The sequence below is a fragment of the Carettochelys insculpta genome, chromosome 23, assembly GCF_033958435.1.
Source record: "Carettochelys insculpta isolate YL-2023 chromosome 23, ASM3395843v1, whole genome shotgun sequence".
NCBI classification, from domain to species: Eukaryota; Metazoa; Chordata; order Testudines; family Carettochelyidae; genus Carettochelys; species Carettochelys insculpta.
Window position 1 is genome coordinate 8,817,928 of NC_134159.1, and position 17,036 is coordinate 8,834,963.

The following is a 17,036-nucleotide window of genomic DNA, read 5'->3' on the forward strand; positions in this document are numbered from 1 at the left end:
CGAGGTGGGGTTTTGTTGTTGAAACAAGCAGTCAGGCTGGGCTGCCGCAGGAGCGCCCGGCGGGGCGGGGGCGCTTTTCCCTCGGGGCTGGCGGAGCGGGGCCCGGCTGGGGGGCGGGGAAAGCCGCTGCCCGCCGGTCCGCTCCCGGCCCCGCCCCACCGGGTGTCGCGGGCTTCCGGCCGGGGCGCCAGCGGGGTGTCTCCGCCCCCGCCCGTGACGGGCTGAGAGCCGCGCCCGGTTCGAAAGGCGGCGGGAGGTGGACGGACAGACCGAGCCAACGGCCGGGGAGGGCGGGCGGACAGACAGGCACCCGGTAGGACCCCACCCCCAGACAGACGCGCGGCTTTACCGCCTCGACAGCCCGGCCTAGTGCTCGTCCTCTGCGCCCCTCCCCCCGCACAGACAGACAGACAGCTGGACACCCCCTCGAGAGACAGATATTCCTCTGCCCCCTCCGCCCCCCAGCACAGACAGACGGACACCCCCCCTCCCGCATAGCAGTCCTCCGCCCTGCCCAGACAGACAGACAGACAGACAGACAGAGCGCTCGTCCTCTGGCACCCCAGCACAGACAGACAGACGGACATCGGGCCATACCCCCTTAACACCCCAGAACCCCTCCCCCATCACAGACAGACAGCGATAGTCCTCTGCCCCCCAACACAGACCGCTGGGCGGTCGTTAGAAACACCCCCCCAACAGACAGAGGGACCTTCCCACCCCCCACCAGTGAGCACAGAAAGACGCGGTAGTTCTCTGCCCCCCAGCACAGCCAGGCACCTGGTAGGACCCCCTTGACAGGGAGAGACAGCAGTAGCCCTCTATCCCCAGCACAGGCATCCATCTGCCACACCGCTGCCCCCAAACAGACAGAGCAGTAGCCGTTCGGCTTCCACCCAGTAGAGAGATGCTGAAACACAAGAAAAACAAAAACACCCACCGTGGTTCAAAGACAGCAGGAGACCAGAGACAGCTCAGACAAACTGACTAACTGTTCAGCATGGACCTGCTTGATGGGCATTGGGGAAGGAAGGAGACAGGCCCAGGCAGGCTGAGTTGTTGAGGCGCACACGCCAAGGAAGCCAAGGGATAATAGTACATCCCTGAAGTTAAAAGTGTAAACCTCTCAGTGGGACAGCCGGGGACATCCAGATGCGCCCATGGCCATTAGGCATTCCAGCAGTGTGGGACGGTGGGTGGACATTTGGGGCTGTAGCTGTGGAACTAACTGATCTGAATGTTATTGCAACTTACTCCACCTGATCTGGTAGGCTTGGTTTCCTGCCCATGTCATGGGCCTGTGTTGGTGTAAGAAAGGCCTATCCACAAAGGCAGCCTAAAGCATGCAGAGGTTTCCCCTGAACTGTAGCGGGCATGGAGGACATGAATAGGAGGTGGAGCAGTAGGAAAAAAGAAAACATCCCTCCTTTCACAAGCAATTGTCTGAAATCAGGTAAGCAACTCTGCTCTGTCTGCAATGGGGTTTCTAGGTGCATCTCACTGTGTTACGTAGGGGCTCTGTCCAGGTAACGTGTCATGCTGGGTGTCAGGATGTGAGGCCCTGTACTTTTCATTAGCCCCTCTCTCCCCTGTTAGCTAATTTATCTGTGCCATCTTGAGGATGTAGCTCTAATTAGACATGGGTCAAAGCTCCTTTTCCAGGGACATCTGTACTCACAATGACAAGCCAGCATCACTAATCATGAGCGATAAGCCTCTTAAAGTGCCTCAGCTGGGGTGTGCTTGCTGCTGAGATTTGGGGCATTAAGTGGACAAAGCTGCAGGTTTGCAATGAGTTCAGAGGACCAAACACAAAGAAACGTTTGTTCTTGTCCCTGAGGTCCTGGCTGGAATGAGCGGCATGTCCTGTGGTGGCTATCGGAGTGAGTAACTTCATACAGGAGAGGTGGCTTAGACCAGGAGGACAGACAATCCTGCGGTTGATATGAACTACACAAGGATGTGCAGCTGGGGGGCTTGGGATGTGTGCCAGAGCGATTTCCTGCTGAGGACACCTTAGCATGGCTCCTCCTGGCTTGGCCCAGGGAGAGATTGTCCTCTAAACCCAATCAGGTACAGCTTCTAGTGCTGTGAGTGGACCCTCATGGGATCTGTTGGGGTTCTTGTCAGGCTGAGTGTGCAAGGCATACCATGTTGCAAGATGATGAGGAGAGATGGTCTGACCATGGATTAGTAGCCACTGCAGTCCTGCCCTTTTTCCAGCTCAACAAAGGATTGTTTGTGTGTGTGTCTAGACTTAACAGGTTGATGTTGTGTTAAAAGCTCTACATGTGCGTGGTGGTCTACTGCACTGAGCAATCAGGAAATCTCTATTCTGGGCTCACTGTGTGACCTTGAGCAAGTAACTGCTCTGTCTCAGGTTCCTCACCTGCAAAATGTAAAAATCTACCATACTAAATCTCCATGAATGGAGAAAGAATCTGAGCTGATCTAAGCGCTGCATGTCTATTCTGTATTTTAAAAAAAGGGGTCCCCTTTGTTATTGTTCAGGCCTAATAATACTGAAAAGGGATGAATTTTAAATAATCCCGTTGACGACGGATTATGCTGTTTGTTTCCTTTCAGTGCAGAGGCTGAAAACGGACTGATCAGTTTCATTGTTATGTCTTGTCAGTTTTGTTTTTCAGTTCTAGTGCACTAGCTCAATGTTGCAAAGTTGAGTTTCCAACTACTTGTTTGGTTGGTTGGTTGTTTTAAAAAATCCTGTTTATTGTCTTTGGAATTACAACATCATCAACAAAAAGTTCATTGGTTGGAGAGCCTGTAAAAACAAGCATTATTCTGAAGCCTGCTCCTTGGGCTGTGTTTGACCTATGTCTCTGCTAAGGCTTTTTTTTTTTCCTATTCTCGATATTTTAAAAAACCTTGTTAGCCTTGATCAATGAATCCTGGTTTAAAAGTGTGAAACTGCATCTACACTAGGGTCTGAGTGGCATTTTTCAACGAGTTAGCTAACCCGGGTTAGCTAATGTGGATTTACAGTAAATCCACCATTTAATAGACTAATGGTAGGGGGGGTGTCTGTTAAATCCCAAAGTCTGTTAAATTGGAGGGCTTACTGCCCACCCACCCTTGCCAGGCTCCTGCAGCCTAAGTTCCCCTCCTGCCACCCCAAAATGCCTGCAGCTCACTTCCACTGGAACTGCCACCACTTGAGGGGCTGCTGGAGCCCGCCATTGTGGTTGAGAGCCCTGCCACAGCTGTGGGTCCCGTTGCATGTGGCAGCAAAGCCCTGCGGCGGCGATTGGGAGGTCCCACCATGCATGGCAGCGAGAGCCTCGCCGTGTTTGGGGGTCCCGCCATGTGTGGCAGCAAGGGCCCTACCGCAGTTGGAGCGGTCCTGTGGCTGGAGGGAGCCACCACCACTACCAGAGCCACTAGGCACTCCTTTCACCAGGGTGGGGTGTGTATGCAAGTGTCACCTGCCCACATATGCGCCTCACCCCGGTGGGAGGAGCATGTGGTGGCTCTGGCAGAGGAGGCAGTGGCTCCTTCAGGCTGCGGCAGCGGTGAGTCTCCTAACATACTTTTTTGGGGTTGGAGGGGGAATTCAGGATTTTACAGGCTCTGGTTAGGTGGACTTTGGGAACAATGGGGGCGCTGGCAGACATCCATTGTTCCCAAAGGCTGCTAAATCGGGGTCCATTAAAGCAAGGGTTTACTGTTATAGATATCATTTTTTATCATCTACCCGGCACCTATATGAGTTGGATAAAAACAGTTGTTAAAATATAATCCGGGCCATGTGTTAAGAACCAAGTTCTTGGCAGAAAGAAATGCAGAGACTGGGATAGCATATATCTACATGGGGAAGACTGAGAATCTAGAAGCTACATGCAAACAAACTTAAAAGCAGACGGCTGTGATGCTGTGGCGAGCACTGACAGAAGGGAACATGGCACCTGAAGAGGCATATCCCTTTATGATTCTGGGCTCCTTATCAAACCCCCTTTTTTGCAATATGTTGCTAGCTGTATGGAAATTCCTGGGATGCAAAGAATCATCTTTTGAAGAGCCAGCATGCTGTGCTTTGAGATTATGCTTTATGCAAGAATAGGCACAAAGACACCAGCACCACACTGGAAACTTGTGGAAAGTCTGTTTGCTTTTTAGATGCCAGTCCCTAATTAAAATCTTCCCCTCTGCAATATGTTTGAAAATGTATGAAAGACAGTGACAGCCGTTCCCAAAGATAATTGTAGTATCAGTGAATGAATGTCTCCTTCCTGGCTTTGATCACATCAGTGGGTGAATTTTGTGTCAGATAGAGAGCCACGCTGGTAGCTGGCTATTTGGGTCTTTTTCTGGGAGAGAGGATGAAGTGCACATAGTCTGGAAATTAAGCCTCAGTCTGTGATACCTGACTAAAGTTAAGTTTTTTTTGGCTTTCAAGCTTATTGTTCTCAAACACTCTTGATGTGCCAAAGATGATTGGCATTCATTTCATAGTCTGCTTTGGCTTATTCCCCAGGATTCATCGAGTTGCCTGAAGTGGGGGGATGTGTGGAGGAGTGTATTTCACAATGTACTTTTCAGCTCATATTTGTTGCCCATTTCTTAAAAAATGTATCTAATTAAACTGCTGATTTCAAGCTGTTCCGTCAATCTCCCCTACTTGTTTCTGTTGGCTGTAAATGGGTGATTTTTCCTGTTTTAATCAACTAGCCAGCCAGGAAGATGGAGTAGCAGTGGATATTCCTTCTTGTAAGCATTAAAAAGGAGTGAATGGCAACTGTTCCAGCCATTCTTCTTATGGAAGTCAGGTAAATGAAAGGCCCCAACCCCTAGTGCTGCGCTGGTTTCTCAGCAGTAGATGTAAGCCTACATCCTGGCGGTAGGTTTGGACAAAAACAAGACTGCTAATTAGGGACCCCTGTGTACTGTAGTTCTACTTAAAACAGGCTCTGGTCTTGGAAGGTAGGCAAGAGCAATCTGGGGACCCTGCTTAAAATAAAGTTCAGCTGCATCCTTGTGACTATCATGTACCCCAGCCCTGGTGGAATTTGTGTGGCTGAGACCTAAGCCCTGCTGGGAGAGATGAGGGAGAAAGTCTATGCTCCAGTTCAAACCATGTTGTTTATAATTGTTTAAATATAGGTCTTGCTAGTTTCATGGCAACTGGGCCTAGATAACTGCATTACCTAGAGTGGTGTTGGAACCTCCATCCCTAGAGGTTTTTAATTCGTGGCTTGACAAAGTCCTGACTGGGATGATTGAGGTGGGGTTGATCCTGCTTGAGGCTGGACTCAGTGATCTGAAGTCTCTTCCAGCCCTAGGATTCTCTGATTCTACCCATGCTATAGAAAACCAGCTACAGACTAGACTGTGGACTGGCCAGGGGACAACTGTACTTGCATCTTACTAGTGAAACCTGTATTTAGTCAAGGTTCTAGCTGACAGATCCTGACCTGAAGCATAAGCAGGGTCTTAATCATATGGAGCAACATGCACAGTCATGCTAGAAAAGACCTTTTTTCCTAGGCTCCTGTTGAGATCTCAGACTATCCTCTCCAGTGCCCTCCTGCCCTGCCAAAAGGCAGTATCTCTCTTTAAGGGGAACTAAAATACTGTACGTGGTATTTTCAGTTCTTGGCGGGCCTGCTGGCAGGGGAAAAGGGGCAGTTGCCCCGGGGCCTGATGATTCAAAAGGCTCTGGGCTGCTGCTGCAGTAGCGATGGCCAGAGCCATGGGCCCTTTAAATTGTTGCTGGAGCAGTGCATTGGAGCACTGGGCTGCAGGGCTGTGGAGGCGGCACCGTATTTCAAGCCACTCTCCACCTCCACTCAGGGTCACACCGCGCAGAGGCTGTTGGCTTGGCTGGTTCTGGGGCTGCAACTGATTGGAAAGAGGAAGTTCGTTGCATGGGGAGCGCCTGAGGTGCGTGGGTAGCTGTGCTCTTGGGTTGTGGTGATGGACTAGTTATTCTCCCTTTGAAAGAATGGTTCTTGTTTTTCTGTAGAGCACAGAAACGTTCAGAAGAACGTGAATGTGAATCTGTATTTGGGCACTGGGAGCCGAGCTGAAGCTGCTTATCACTTGCCCAGTACTTCTGTGTTCACCGTAACCCCTGGCTGGAAAGCAGCTGGAGGCCCGACTGCACCAGCTGCAGAAAGCAAAGGCCCCAAGAAGAGGGATCCCAGCCTGATACAGACAAATCTCCCTTGCTCTTCACAGCCTTTGAGGGCTGCTACTAGCCAGCTCTCCAGCTTCTGCTCCCAGCAGCAAAACAATCTCTACTGCAGGCTGCAGCGGCACAACTCTGAGGTGGCCTGTGGTAATTTCCTGCTGCCCTCATCAGCTCCATCCAATGTAGATCTTCAGAGGCAACGTTCCTGCTTTGACATGGCTGGGCCAGCGGGGCGTGGGGAGAATGAGAGTGCTGACCTCGCAGTGAGAAACCTGCAGGACAAGAGGAAACCGAAGGAGGGGGTTAGCACCCGGAACCAGTCCTCTGCACAGTGCCCCCACCCTCACCTTCTAGAGGGCAGAAACCAGAGCAATGAGCAATCGGAGAAGCAGCAGCAACATGGACTTCTCGCGGCTTATGGTGCAGACCACAGGAATCCTTTACTAGCCACTACGGAGTCCCTCTGGCCCCCAGCAGTGCCTGTAGTCTCCTCTACTGGGCTCCTTCCCCATCACACCCCAATGGTATGTCCCTCGCCCGGGAGCTCCCAAGGCAGCGTGAACTCCTGTTATCTGGGGCCTGCCCTCACCTTGGACGAACTGGGCCCTGCCAGTGTGGCTGAGTCCCTCCCCAGCTCTGCGGCCCTTCAGTCTCTCCTGCAGTCCTCCAAGACCTCTGCCAGCCTGCACTGCTCAATCCAGAGACTTAAGCAAGAAGCTGCTTTAATGGGGGTATGGAGCTCCCTCCCTCTGGAGCCCAGGTCTTCCCCACTAGCTTGCAGGGTGTGCTTTGCACCAGCCATCCTGGGTGTGGGGGAGCGGCTTGCCAGAGAACAGAGCAGTGCTAAGCAGGCTAGGATGAAATGGGAGCCCCCATTTGTGAGGGACTGGGGTCTTGGGTCTGTGGCTGCTGACTTGGGGGACACCAGACCCACCTCTCTCTGTCACCAGTGCAGAAACACTGACTTGTATGTGCAGAGAACCAAAGATGCAGCAGGCATCTGGCCAGAAACCCTCTCTACTGGGGCCAGCTCAGTCTACCTGGCTGATAGGGACGCAGGCAGTCCCCACGGCTGCTTTTCTTGCTGTGGGTGTAAATCTCAGCCACTGCACACTCCTTGTGGGGAGGGCACATTTGGCCACATAAGAACTCTTTTTCCTGAAAAGCCACTTGGGACAGAAGAGTCCTCTGACAGCGCATCACCCTGGGCTGCGCGGTGCAGGCAGGCCCTTCCCCACAGCCCAGACCCACATGGTTTGCAGGTGTCACTGGAGACCCAGGAAGGTGGGGCTCCAATGAATGTCAGTGTCGCAGTGTACGGGACTCCAAGGGAAGTGCACCTGAAAGTCCAGTCTCCTGGAGACGCAGGGATTGGTCACGTCCAGCAGCTCAGTATGGGCTCTGGAGAGGGTGCCTCAGAGCCCCATGGGGAAGACCAGAGCGAGTCAGTCGAGGCATGTGACATATCGTCTGCAACCAAGAGGACAGCCCTGGTGAACGCCAGGCAGCCTGTGGCTGGTCCTGGCTATGGCCCTTTGAGGGAAGCAGCCAGCCAAGATGTCAGTGAATATTCTTTGGTGGCCGCTGACGTGGCTGGTATAAATGCTGCCAGCGAGGGAGGAAATGAAGAATGCTCCCAAGAGGCCTGCAGAGAACAAGGGCTCAACACTGACCAGGACCCATCTGAGAAGCTTCCTGCAGAAAGGCACAACAGGGAACTGCAGAACTGTGAGGAAGGCAGCCAGGCACAGGATGTGTTACCACCCTGGGTAAGGACCCTGTCAGTGCACAGCATCTAGGCTCTCCTGTTCATATATTTTCCTTGATGAGACAGAGCAGTGGTCCAACCAGTCTTGAATTGGATCTCTGATATAGGCCTGAGAGAAGCGTCACCATCTGCCTCTCCCTAGTGTCTTCTCAAAGATCCACTTGTCATTGTTTGTTTTAGCTTCCCTGGGGAAGAAGGGCACTGTGGCAGCTCTAACTCTGTTGCAGGCATTGCAGTAGAGCTCTGAGGGCCCAGTTCTCCAACTCTGCCACAGACTAATTAAAGGAAGCACTTGCAGAGCAAGGCTCTATTCAGCATGGATTGGGCTGGGGCAGCCAGCTGGGACCACCCTGCCTCATGGCTGGGGGGTTAGACTTTCCTAGACAAAATGGGGAGGGGTGTGGCTGGGTGGATAGGTGGGGGTGGATGATTGCGGGATAGGTGGGTCAATAGGCACCTGGCCGACCCCAGACTGATTTTTCCACCTGTGAGTTGTGATTACATGTGAAACCAGCATGTGTGGTGACTAATACCAGTGTGTCACTGTCTGCCCTTACCTGCAGGATCCAGAGAGCATCTTCTCGCATTTGGAGGTGAATGAGAGAAGGTAAAAGGGGCCGGGTGAGGGTTTGCCTCGGGAAATGCTGCGGAGCGTTCCCAGGAACCTGGGGCTTATGGGAGTGCTCAGAAATACCACAGGACACACACAACTGGGAGAGTATTTAGCCCTTTGAGTATAAATGGATGCAACATCCTGGACTGAGTATGCTTAAAAAATACATTGGCAAATCTTTTAACTTCCACCCTGGAAGCTACCAGCAGTAAGCAACCTTGGTTTAATATCTCCTCCCTGACATATACCCTCTAGCAGCAAAGGTGTTTCAGCTGAACTCACTGTACGCTCAGCAGAGAGCAGTGAATGAGTGAGGCCTTGATAAGGGACCTGAACCCTCAGCCTTTGGCTAAGAGAGGAGAGTGCTACTAACTTGGCCTGTTTTTGGCCCAGAGCTGTGGCTGATTACATGGCAATGAAGCTGCTTTGGAGAGGCCTGGGCTCACTTAGTCCCTGGGAGTGAGAGGGCTAGCTGAGGTGTTGATTGCTAGACAAGGAGGTGGATTCCTGCTGATGTGTCCTGGCTGGCTTTGACCTTCCTTGCTGATACCAGAGTTTGGTGCCTCCTTCTGTTTCAGTTCTCAGCTGCTGTGTAACAGGCAACGATTAGCCTCTTGTTTCCAAGCCTGGAGCAGCTACATCCTCAGGAAGAGGACTGCAGCTAAGGAGCTGTACAGACAGCAGCTGCTTCGCAAGGGGCTTGGGGCCCTTCAGTGGGCAGTGCAGCTGAGAAAGGTGCAAATGGAGATTGCCCAGCGCAGACACGCCCTGGCTGTGTTGGCCGTCAGCTTTCACAGGGTAAGACTGGTGGGGAGAGCAGAGGAGATGCTACTGGCAAGCTGTCATGCATCTTCCTTCCGCTGGAAATGTCAGATTCAGTTTGGAATGTGTTTGGTTGTGAAAACCCAGGCAGGGACACACGCAACCCCAAATGCAGGCAGGAGAAGGGAGGGAGATGGCAGGGGAGTTACTGCCCATACACACAGGAGCAGTGTGATGCATTGTACAGCGGGAGCCCAAGAACAGGGATTCTGATGGAGGCATGTCTCACCATGTCACCCCTCTTTCAGTGGAAGGAAGCTGTGGTGAAGCAAAACGAAAACCAGACCTCCCAGCAGGAGCCAACAGCTCTCACCAAAATGTTGCCAAGAGGTCTTGTCAGGCCAGGGAGGGGTCCAGCTGTGACAGCCCCTGCATGGAGGCGGCTGGTCACTGGGTCCCCACAGGAAGCTGCATGGCCCAGCAGGTAAGGTGGAATTTTCTCATCAATGGCTCTTTATCTTGGATGGGTGCCAAGCTGGAGCTGGAGGCAGAGGAACTCTCTTGAGCAAGAGGACCTTAGACAGAGGGAGAGCTGGTGGAGCAATCCTTCCCAGCTCTTTGGGTACAGGAGAAGATTTTGAGGTTGGGAATTTACACTTACAGCCTCCTAATGGGCAGATCCTACCTCAGGCTACGTGCTAACTGTGTTGGTCACATGTCAGCACTCTGCGAGAGGGGAAAAGGAGGAAACCTGCAGGGGTGGGGGGACTTCTCGAGTCCAGTCGCTGTCCATACATGTAGAGCAGGGTCAGTGAGCCATAATCAGACTATCTATCCAGCCCTGGCAGGAGAATGGACTTAGTGAGGGGAAAGACTTATTCGCTCAGGTTCTGTGGGAGAAGAGCTGAGTCTAGCAAGACTGGATCAGCCCTGGACGAACGAGAGGTCTTGATTGTAATCCCTCCCCTCATCTGGCCTCTGGTGGGCTCTGGAGTTAAACACAACATGGGGCTCTTTCAGGGTGGAGGCAGACCTGTGGCTGAAGCTTCATCGCCGGCAGAGAGCAGACGACCTCTGTCGGACGATGCAAGCCATCAGGGACCTGAGGCGGCTGGCAGGTAAGCACATGCTCCAGGACATTCAGACACATGCAGCTAACAGTAAGCTCCCAGGCTGGAGTGATATTGCTCTGCTGATGTGTAGTTATAGCCTTGTCTTTGCCCTTTCAGGACCTGGTCCTGTGAAGTGCAGGGCATTAACTCAGGTGGGAGTGGAGGCAGCTCAGCATCTCATCTTTGTCTGGTATCCTGTGTGGGTTCAGTGGTAGTGGTTGCTCTGGCTACAGCAATGTGAACTTTCTCCCAGCAGTGTCTGACCTTCGTTTGCAGGAGTCCCCTGGCTGGGTGATTGTTGTTATGGCTCTAAAACTTTCTAAGTGGTTCTCTTCAGATCCCTTTTTTCTTGTCCCCTTCCCCTCCCTGGTCTTATAACACAGCAGCTTTCAGATTGTGGTGCCTGCAGAAGGAGCTCCTGGACAAAGAGGAGGCCAGAGTGCAGGAAGCCCAGGCCGTGCTGGAGAAGCAGCAGCTACAGAACATTTTCCAGGCCTGGCATTCACGGAGCTTGGAAACTGCCCGCATTTGGCCACTGCTGACTCGGATCCGGAGAGAGCTAGCCACTCGGTAAGCAAAATGTGAGGCTTCTTCCTTCCCCTGGGAATGTCAGACCCAGTTTGGAATGTGTTCTGTTGTGAAAACCCAGGCAGCGGCCAGGCAGGAACACATGCAACCCCAACTAACTCTATGGAATGTTAGACAAAGCCCATCCCTCCTTATTGCTCTAAATACTTGGGGATTAAGTCAGTGTTTATGGGGAGGATGGCTGGAGACAGACGTAGCACAGACCAGCATGGGGCAAGCTCCCTTGCACAGCTCAGTCAAGTCAAGCCTGATCTCTGTGTTCTGCTAGTCGACTCACCAAACCAGAGACTGCCAACCCTGCGGAATTGTTAGACAGTATGGTGAGTCTGTGATGTGGGCAAAGACGAACTAGGAGAGAAAAATCTAACTCCTTTTCCTCTCCTGACTCCACCTGAGACTTGAATCTGGGTCTCCAGAAGTGAAAAGAGCTGGTACACTAATATCACAGATGCCTCCCTTTACCCAGTATTATCCCACCCTATCCCTTTCTCATAGCATCCACGTAAAAGACTAGAATGTGTTGCATGTATGAACTTAGTGTTGGAGGCTGAAGTCTACCACAAATTGTGGCGGAGTCTTCATCACTGGAAATGTTTAAACCAAGATTGCATTCCTGTCTATACGATCTGCTCTAGTTTGAACAGGAATTAATTCAGGGAAGTCCTAGGGCCTGTGTTCTACAATAGGTCAGAGTAGATGATCACAGTGGTCCCAGATGACTGAATCCTCTGCTTATCCATACACCAGGGACAGTACAGGCAGCAACGTGGCAGGTTCCCCAGCACAGTCCCACGAAGAGGTCTCACCACTGACCTGGGCAGAGCACATCTAGGATTGAGAGGATAGTTCAGTCGCTGTTACTCGTCCAGCTGTTAGCTTTTCTGTTGAGACTGTCAATAAGGAGGCCAGTGTTGGTTTGGCTGTGGTGGATTCCCATCCATCGGGAACTGGCCTGAAAAAGCCCAATTAATTTTATACAGGCCACCCAATAGCCATCCAGTTGTAAGATGTCTTCATTTGGAGTCAGGGCTTGGACCTACAAGTGGAATATGCTCGATTCAAGGATTTGTGGCATTCTCCCAAGATCCCTACTTTACCCAAGAATTCTAGTAATGAGTTAAGGACAAGAGAAACTTGAGTCACCCAAGTTCCATGGCAGAAATAACTAGAGATCCAGTGGATACAGCTTGACTTACTTTATTCTTTGGTCTTCTCAGGTGCTTCAGAGCCTGGAGGCAGGTCGTTGCGCAGAAGGCATTGTGCAGGCACAGCCTGAAGCATCACAGGGCAGGGGCCCTGAGGAAATGCTTCCAGCAATGGGTTCTGATGCTGCAGCTGAGAGAAGAGGACAAGAGGAGAGCTGTGAATTTGTTACTCTTGAGGCAGAGGAGATGTTACGGTGAGGAGTTGAGGGCCTATCTAGTCACCTTAAGATCAGAAGATACTAAAGGGCCTCTATTTTCCCCTCCCCATGCGGTGGTTGTTCCTGCATCCAGCTCAGTTTCTGAGCATTGAAGAGTCATCCCTGACAAATAGCTTCTTTCTCTCTCCTTTCTGTCTGTGACCTGAAAAGGACAAAAAGCCAACTCAGCTGCCAGTGGGCCTGTGGTGACAGAAGCTGAAGCTCATTCATGCTTGGCTGTAAGGAGATGGTCCCTGGGGAAAAGTGGTGACTCTTTAGATGATCTCTACCAGCAAATGAAGCTCCAGAGGATATTTCTGCTCTGGAAGGCGAGGCTCTTTCAGCAACAACGAGCTGAGTGAGTGGTAGGATCAGATGCTGAGGGAAAACCTGGATTTTCAGGGTGTCCATATGTACTCTGGATTCCTGAGAAGGAAACCACTTTGCCTCTCAAACTGCATCAGCTGTAGAGTTTCTCTATTGCTGACACAACGGGAATTATTTTCCAAGAAATGAACTGAAGTGATCTGTCTAACCTTTGAAGGCCTATGAGTGGCTTATTGTGGCCCCTTTTCCAAAATGGGTCTGCGCGTGTTGGCTATCCTCGCCAACCAAAGAGGAGCTCTGGGCTACTCTTCCAGGAGAGGGCACTGGCTAAGCGCAGGGAAGGAACTGCTGTTAAAGGTATCTTAACGGCAACCCCCTGAAATGTGTATGAGAAGCTTCTTCTCGTCAGGTCTGAATTTTAGAGCTTATTACACACACAAATGATCCATATCTAGTACAATGGGGAAGAGATGCCTCTGTTGCTGCCCCTGGTGTCAGGTGTGCCGCTGCCCGAAGGGCAAGCATTGCAAAGGACAGCCTGTTGGCTCTTCAAGGACCATCAGCAGGACCTTCTGCTGCAGTGCAGGAACAGGCACCGAGTCTGGAAACGGAGGGGTGGGGGCTGGTGCTAGAACTCTGCCCTGATTCAGAAAGCAGCACAGCACAGGCTTGCCCACTCTGCCTCTCTGACGTGCCTCAGTGAGCTAAGAGCTGCAGCAGTCTCCAAGTTCCACTCAGTCCTTAGCCTTTCTGCTGCCTGTCAGTGTCAGTTACCGTGGTGGAGTCCACCAGGAGGCCCCCTGGTGAGACCACCCCCACTGCGGAACAACCGTCCCATGGTAACTCCCTGTGACTGACCTGGGCTGGGTTTGAATGAGGCCCTTGAGGTGAGAGACCATTTAATCCAACACCAGTCTGGTGCACCATTACGCAAAGTTCTTATCCTCCCCTCCTCCTCCTTAGCTCCTTCTCCCAAGCTTTGGAGCAGCGCCGACTGCGGGATGCGCTGAGGTGCTGGCGCAAGAAGACTCTTCAGTTGAACCCTCTGAACCACAATCCCAGGGCACCTTGTGAGGAACTTCTTGCTTTGCTGGATTCTGAGGGGTCCTCTGTGTCTGCTGGTTTCCACGGCAGCACTCTCGCTCCTCTTGGTTCCCATGGCTTGCTGGAAAAAGTGAGGAAGTGCTGCTGACAGCCCTGTCTGTGCCTTTGCCCCTGTGCTGTGGGGAAGTAGGAATACAAACGTAAAAGCAGGGACAGTCGGATCCAGGAGGGCCCTTGCGGGGCTGTTTCATCCTGACAGTACTTTGAGGCAGCGCTGTCTAGTGGTGGCAGCAGTACACTGGCAGTCTGGAGCCTTACGTTGTATTTAGGGCCCTACCAAATTCATGACCAGGCAAAACACATCATGGACCATGAAATCTGGTGTCCTCCTGTGAAATTTGGCCTTTTGAGTGCTTTTTTCCTATACCCTACGGATTTCACTGGGAGTAGACCAGCATTTCTCAAACTGGGGGTCCTGACCCAAAAGGGAGTTTGCAGGAGGACCACAAGGTTATTTTAGAAGAGTCATGGTATTGCCACCCTTACTTCTGCGTTGCCTTTGGAGCCAGGCAACTGGAGAGCAGTGGTTGTAATGTTAGCTGTGTGCCTTGCTCTGAAGGCAGCACCCCACCAACAGCAGTGCAGGAGGGTAATAATACCATGCTTATGTCATCCTTACTTCTGTACTGCTGCGTTCAGAGCTGGGTGGCCAGAGAGTGGCAGTTGCTGACTAAGGACCCAGCACTGCAGGCAGCAGCACAGAGGTAAGGGTGGCACCATCATACCAGACCATCCTTATATCTGCACTGCTGTCAATAACTCTGCCTTCTGAGCTAGGCTCCTGGCCAGCAGCCACCATTCTCCCGCTGGCCAGCTCTGAAGGCCGTGCTGCCTCCAGCAGCTTCACAGAAATAAGGGTAACAATACCACAACCACCACTGCAATAACCTTGCAACTCCTGCACAACTTGGTTTTGGGTCTGGTCCCCCACGATTACAACACTGTGAAATTTCAGATTTAAATATCTGAAATTAGGAAATTTACCATTTTAAAAAGATAATTCTATGACTGAAATTGATCAAAATGGACTGTGACTTTGGTAGGGGGCTAGTTATATTTCTGCCACTGATAAGGGATGCAGCCTTGGGCAAGCCAAGGCACAACTCTATGCTGTACCTTCACTATGTGAATGTGAGGTTGTCCTGATGCCCTTCACCATGCCAGTATCACACTGTGCTGGGGCCCTTCGCACTGACCAGGTGCCTGTCACCTGAGCATCTCAAAGTGCCTTGCCCTGCCAAGTAAATTTGGTCACCCTAATTTTCACACGGGGAAGTGAGCCACAGCTGGGTAGTGCCATATGGGTCCGAAGTGCTGAGATTTGAACCTAAAATTTCTGCTTTGGCACAGTCCCCACACTACCCAGCTGATTTGCTTGGCCTTAGGCTCTGATGCTGGGTTTGTGTGCTAAGAGTCCCCCAAGACAGAGAGGCAAGAACTGCAAAGGGAATTCTTTCTGGTGGTGCCAATCCCCTAAGCCAGGGCTTAGAGGGCAGGAGCACAGGAGCTGCAGGCTGATGGTGAGTTCTGCTGTGTACTCGCTGCTTGACAGCTTGCAGGCACAAGGAACCCTGCCAGCTGCAGGGACCAGGATACAGGGACCTCTTCAGTGCGTGTGGGCTGGCTGCTGTTGGAAATGGACTGCAGAGCTGCAGGGCTCTGTTCTGCTTCCCACCATGCCACCAGCCTCTCGAGGGACCATTGAGATAGCAGGCTTTGCTGTGCTCCTCTGCACAGAACATTGGGGCAATCCATAGGTAGGCTGGGTAATAGCTAGTTTGAGGCCTGTCTTCCATCCATGTGTGCCCATGTCCCTGTACATGTGCTCTCTATGGCAGCAGAGTGGTGGATGCATTTTAGTTCCTCCCAAGCTCAGGGCAAAGAGGCGTGAGCATAAAGGCTGGAGGTCATTAGCAGCGCAGTGGTTGCTGAGTGCACTAAACTCACAGCCATGTGCTTTCCTCTGTGACCAGGAGAGCAGCTTCTGTGACAGCAGCTGGAACAGCTGTTCCTCCCTCTTGACCCACGAGGACAGCACGCACGTGCCCCAGTGTGCCTGCTCTCCGCAGCTGTACCACTGCCCAGAGGTTCCAGCTGAGCTGGTGGGTGAGCTTGGTTTGCAGCCATGCCCTCCTCTGCAACGTGCCCGAGTCAGGTGAGCTGGATCCTGGCAAGAGGTGGCTCTTCTGTACAGCTAGAAGTGGCTGGTTGCCTTCTCCCTGATGTCCAGTTCACTGCCCTATTCCTCCCTCCCCATCCTACTTGGCAAAGGGGGATCAGCCTGGTACTTGTCTTGCAGAGAGGATCGGTTTATAGGAGGCCAGCTCCAAGTGTCAGCACTGTGCAGACCAGACAGCAGGATCCCACCTCGCACCAGTTATGTCGTATGGGAAGCAATGAGGTTCCAAGGTGACACTCTGCAGGTAACGAAAGGTTTCTCTGCTTGGGTTTAGTCACTTGCTAACCCCACACCTGTCTGCTCTGTTGGGCAAGGAGGGTCACGCCCACCCAAGTCTGCACATCTCGCCCTTCTCCTCTTGGGAGCCTCAGCCACAGACGAGCAAAAAGATTTGTCTTGTATTGATATTGAGAGGGCCCTGTGTTACTTTGGTGGAGGGGTGAGCACAACATCGGTCCACTGCGAGTGGGTCAGTCTAGGTCACAGCAGCAGTGTGAGAGGGAAGGCTGACTGAGTCCAAACTGTGTTGGATTTCTGATCCCTTTCTCGTTTGTTTCATTACAGGCGTATGGTTCTGGAGATGAGTTGGAGAGTTCCTGCAGCTCCCTCTGGCACCACGCAGAGCGAGGGCTCCTGCAGGAGTATTTTTCAGTATGGTCTGCACAAACTCAGATGCTTTTAAAGATCCAGCAGCATCACAGGCTTGTCCTGCTCTCCCAGTAAGGGGCCCAGAGCCGGCCAATACTTGTCAGATGCTCTTCAGTTATAATGGTTTCCAAACAAGCTGTAGAAATGTCAGTTGGGTGAAAATATTGGTACTTACAACCCCTAGCTCCTCACTTCACTTCTTTGCTCTGCTGCCAACTTGCATGTGTCCTTGGACAAGTCACTTTACTTGTCTTCCTCAGTCTGTCTGTCTGTAACATGGGAAGATATTAAGACCCACTCCTCAGGGTGTTGTGAAGCTTAATTAATGCATGTAAAATATGGGGGTCATGGCTGGAAGGGGCTGCACATATGCCAAGTGAGAGTA

The 17,036-nt window shown here is 52.0% G+C and overlaps 1 protein-coding gene across 1 annotated transcript in view; it reads left to right on the forward strand.

Annotated features, from left to right (window-relative positions):
* Positions 1–194: 194 nt before the first annotated feature.
* The window catches only part of C23H1orf167 (chromosome 23 C1orf167 homolog), a 29,027-nt gene continuing 12,185 nt past the window's right edge, over positions 195–17,036 (forward strand). Inside the window, exons 1-14 of the mRNA XM_074975605.1 lie at positions 195–313; positions 1,272–1,453; positions 5,981–7,917; positions 8,480–8,523; positions 9,108–9,327; positions 9,600–9,775; positions 10,312–10,409; positions 10,787–10,973; positions 12,209–12,390; positions 12,565–12,751; positions 13,684–13,894; positions 15,798–15,979; positions 16,124–16,247; positions 16,568–16,722. Of these exons, the coding sequence (XP_074831706.1) occupies positions 1,375–1,453; positions 5,981–7,917; positions 8,480–8,523; positions 9,108–9,327; positions 9,600–9,775; positions 10,312–10,409; positions 10,787–10,973; positions 12,209–12,390; positions 12,565–12,751; positions 13,684–13,894; positions 15,798–15,979; positions 16,124–16,247; positions 16,568–16,722 (3,782 nt within the window). The 5' untranslated portion in view covers positions 195–313; positions 1,272–1,374. The remainder of the gene's footprint in view (positions 314–1,271; positions 1,454–5,980; positions 7,918–8,479; positions 8,524–9,107; positions 9,328–9,599; positions 9,776–10,311; positions 10,410–10,786; positions 10,974–12,208; positions 12,391–12,564; positions 12,752–13,683; positions 13,895–15,797; positions 15,980–16,123; positions 16,248–16,567; positions 16,723–17,036) is intronic.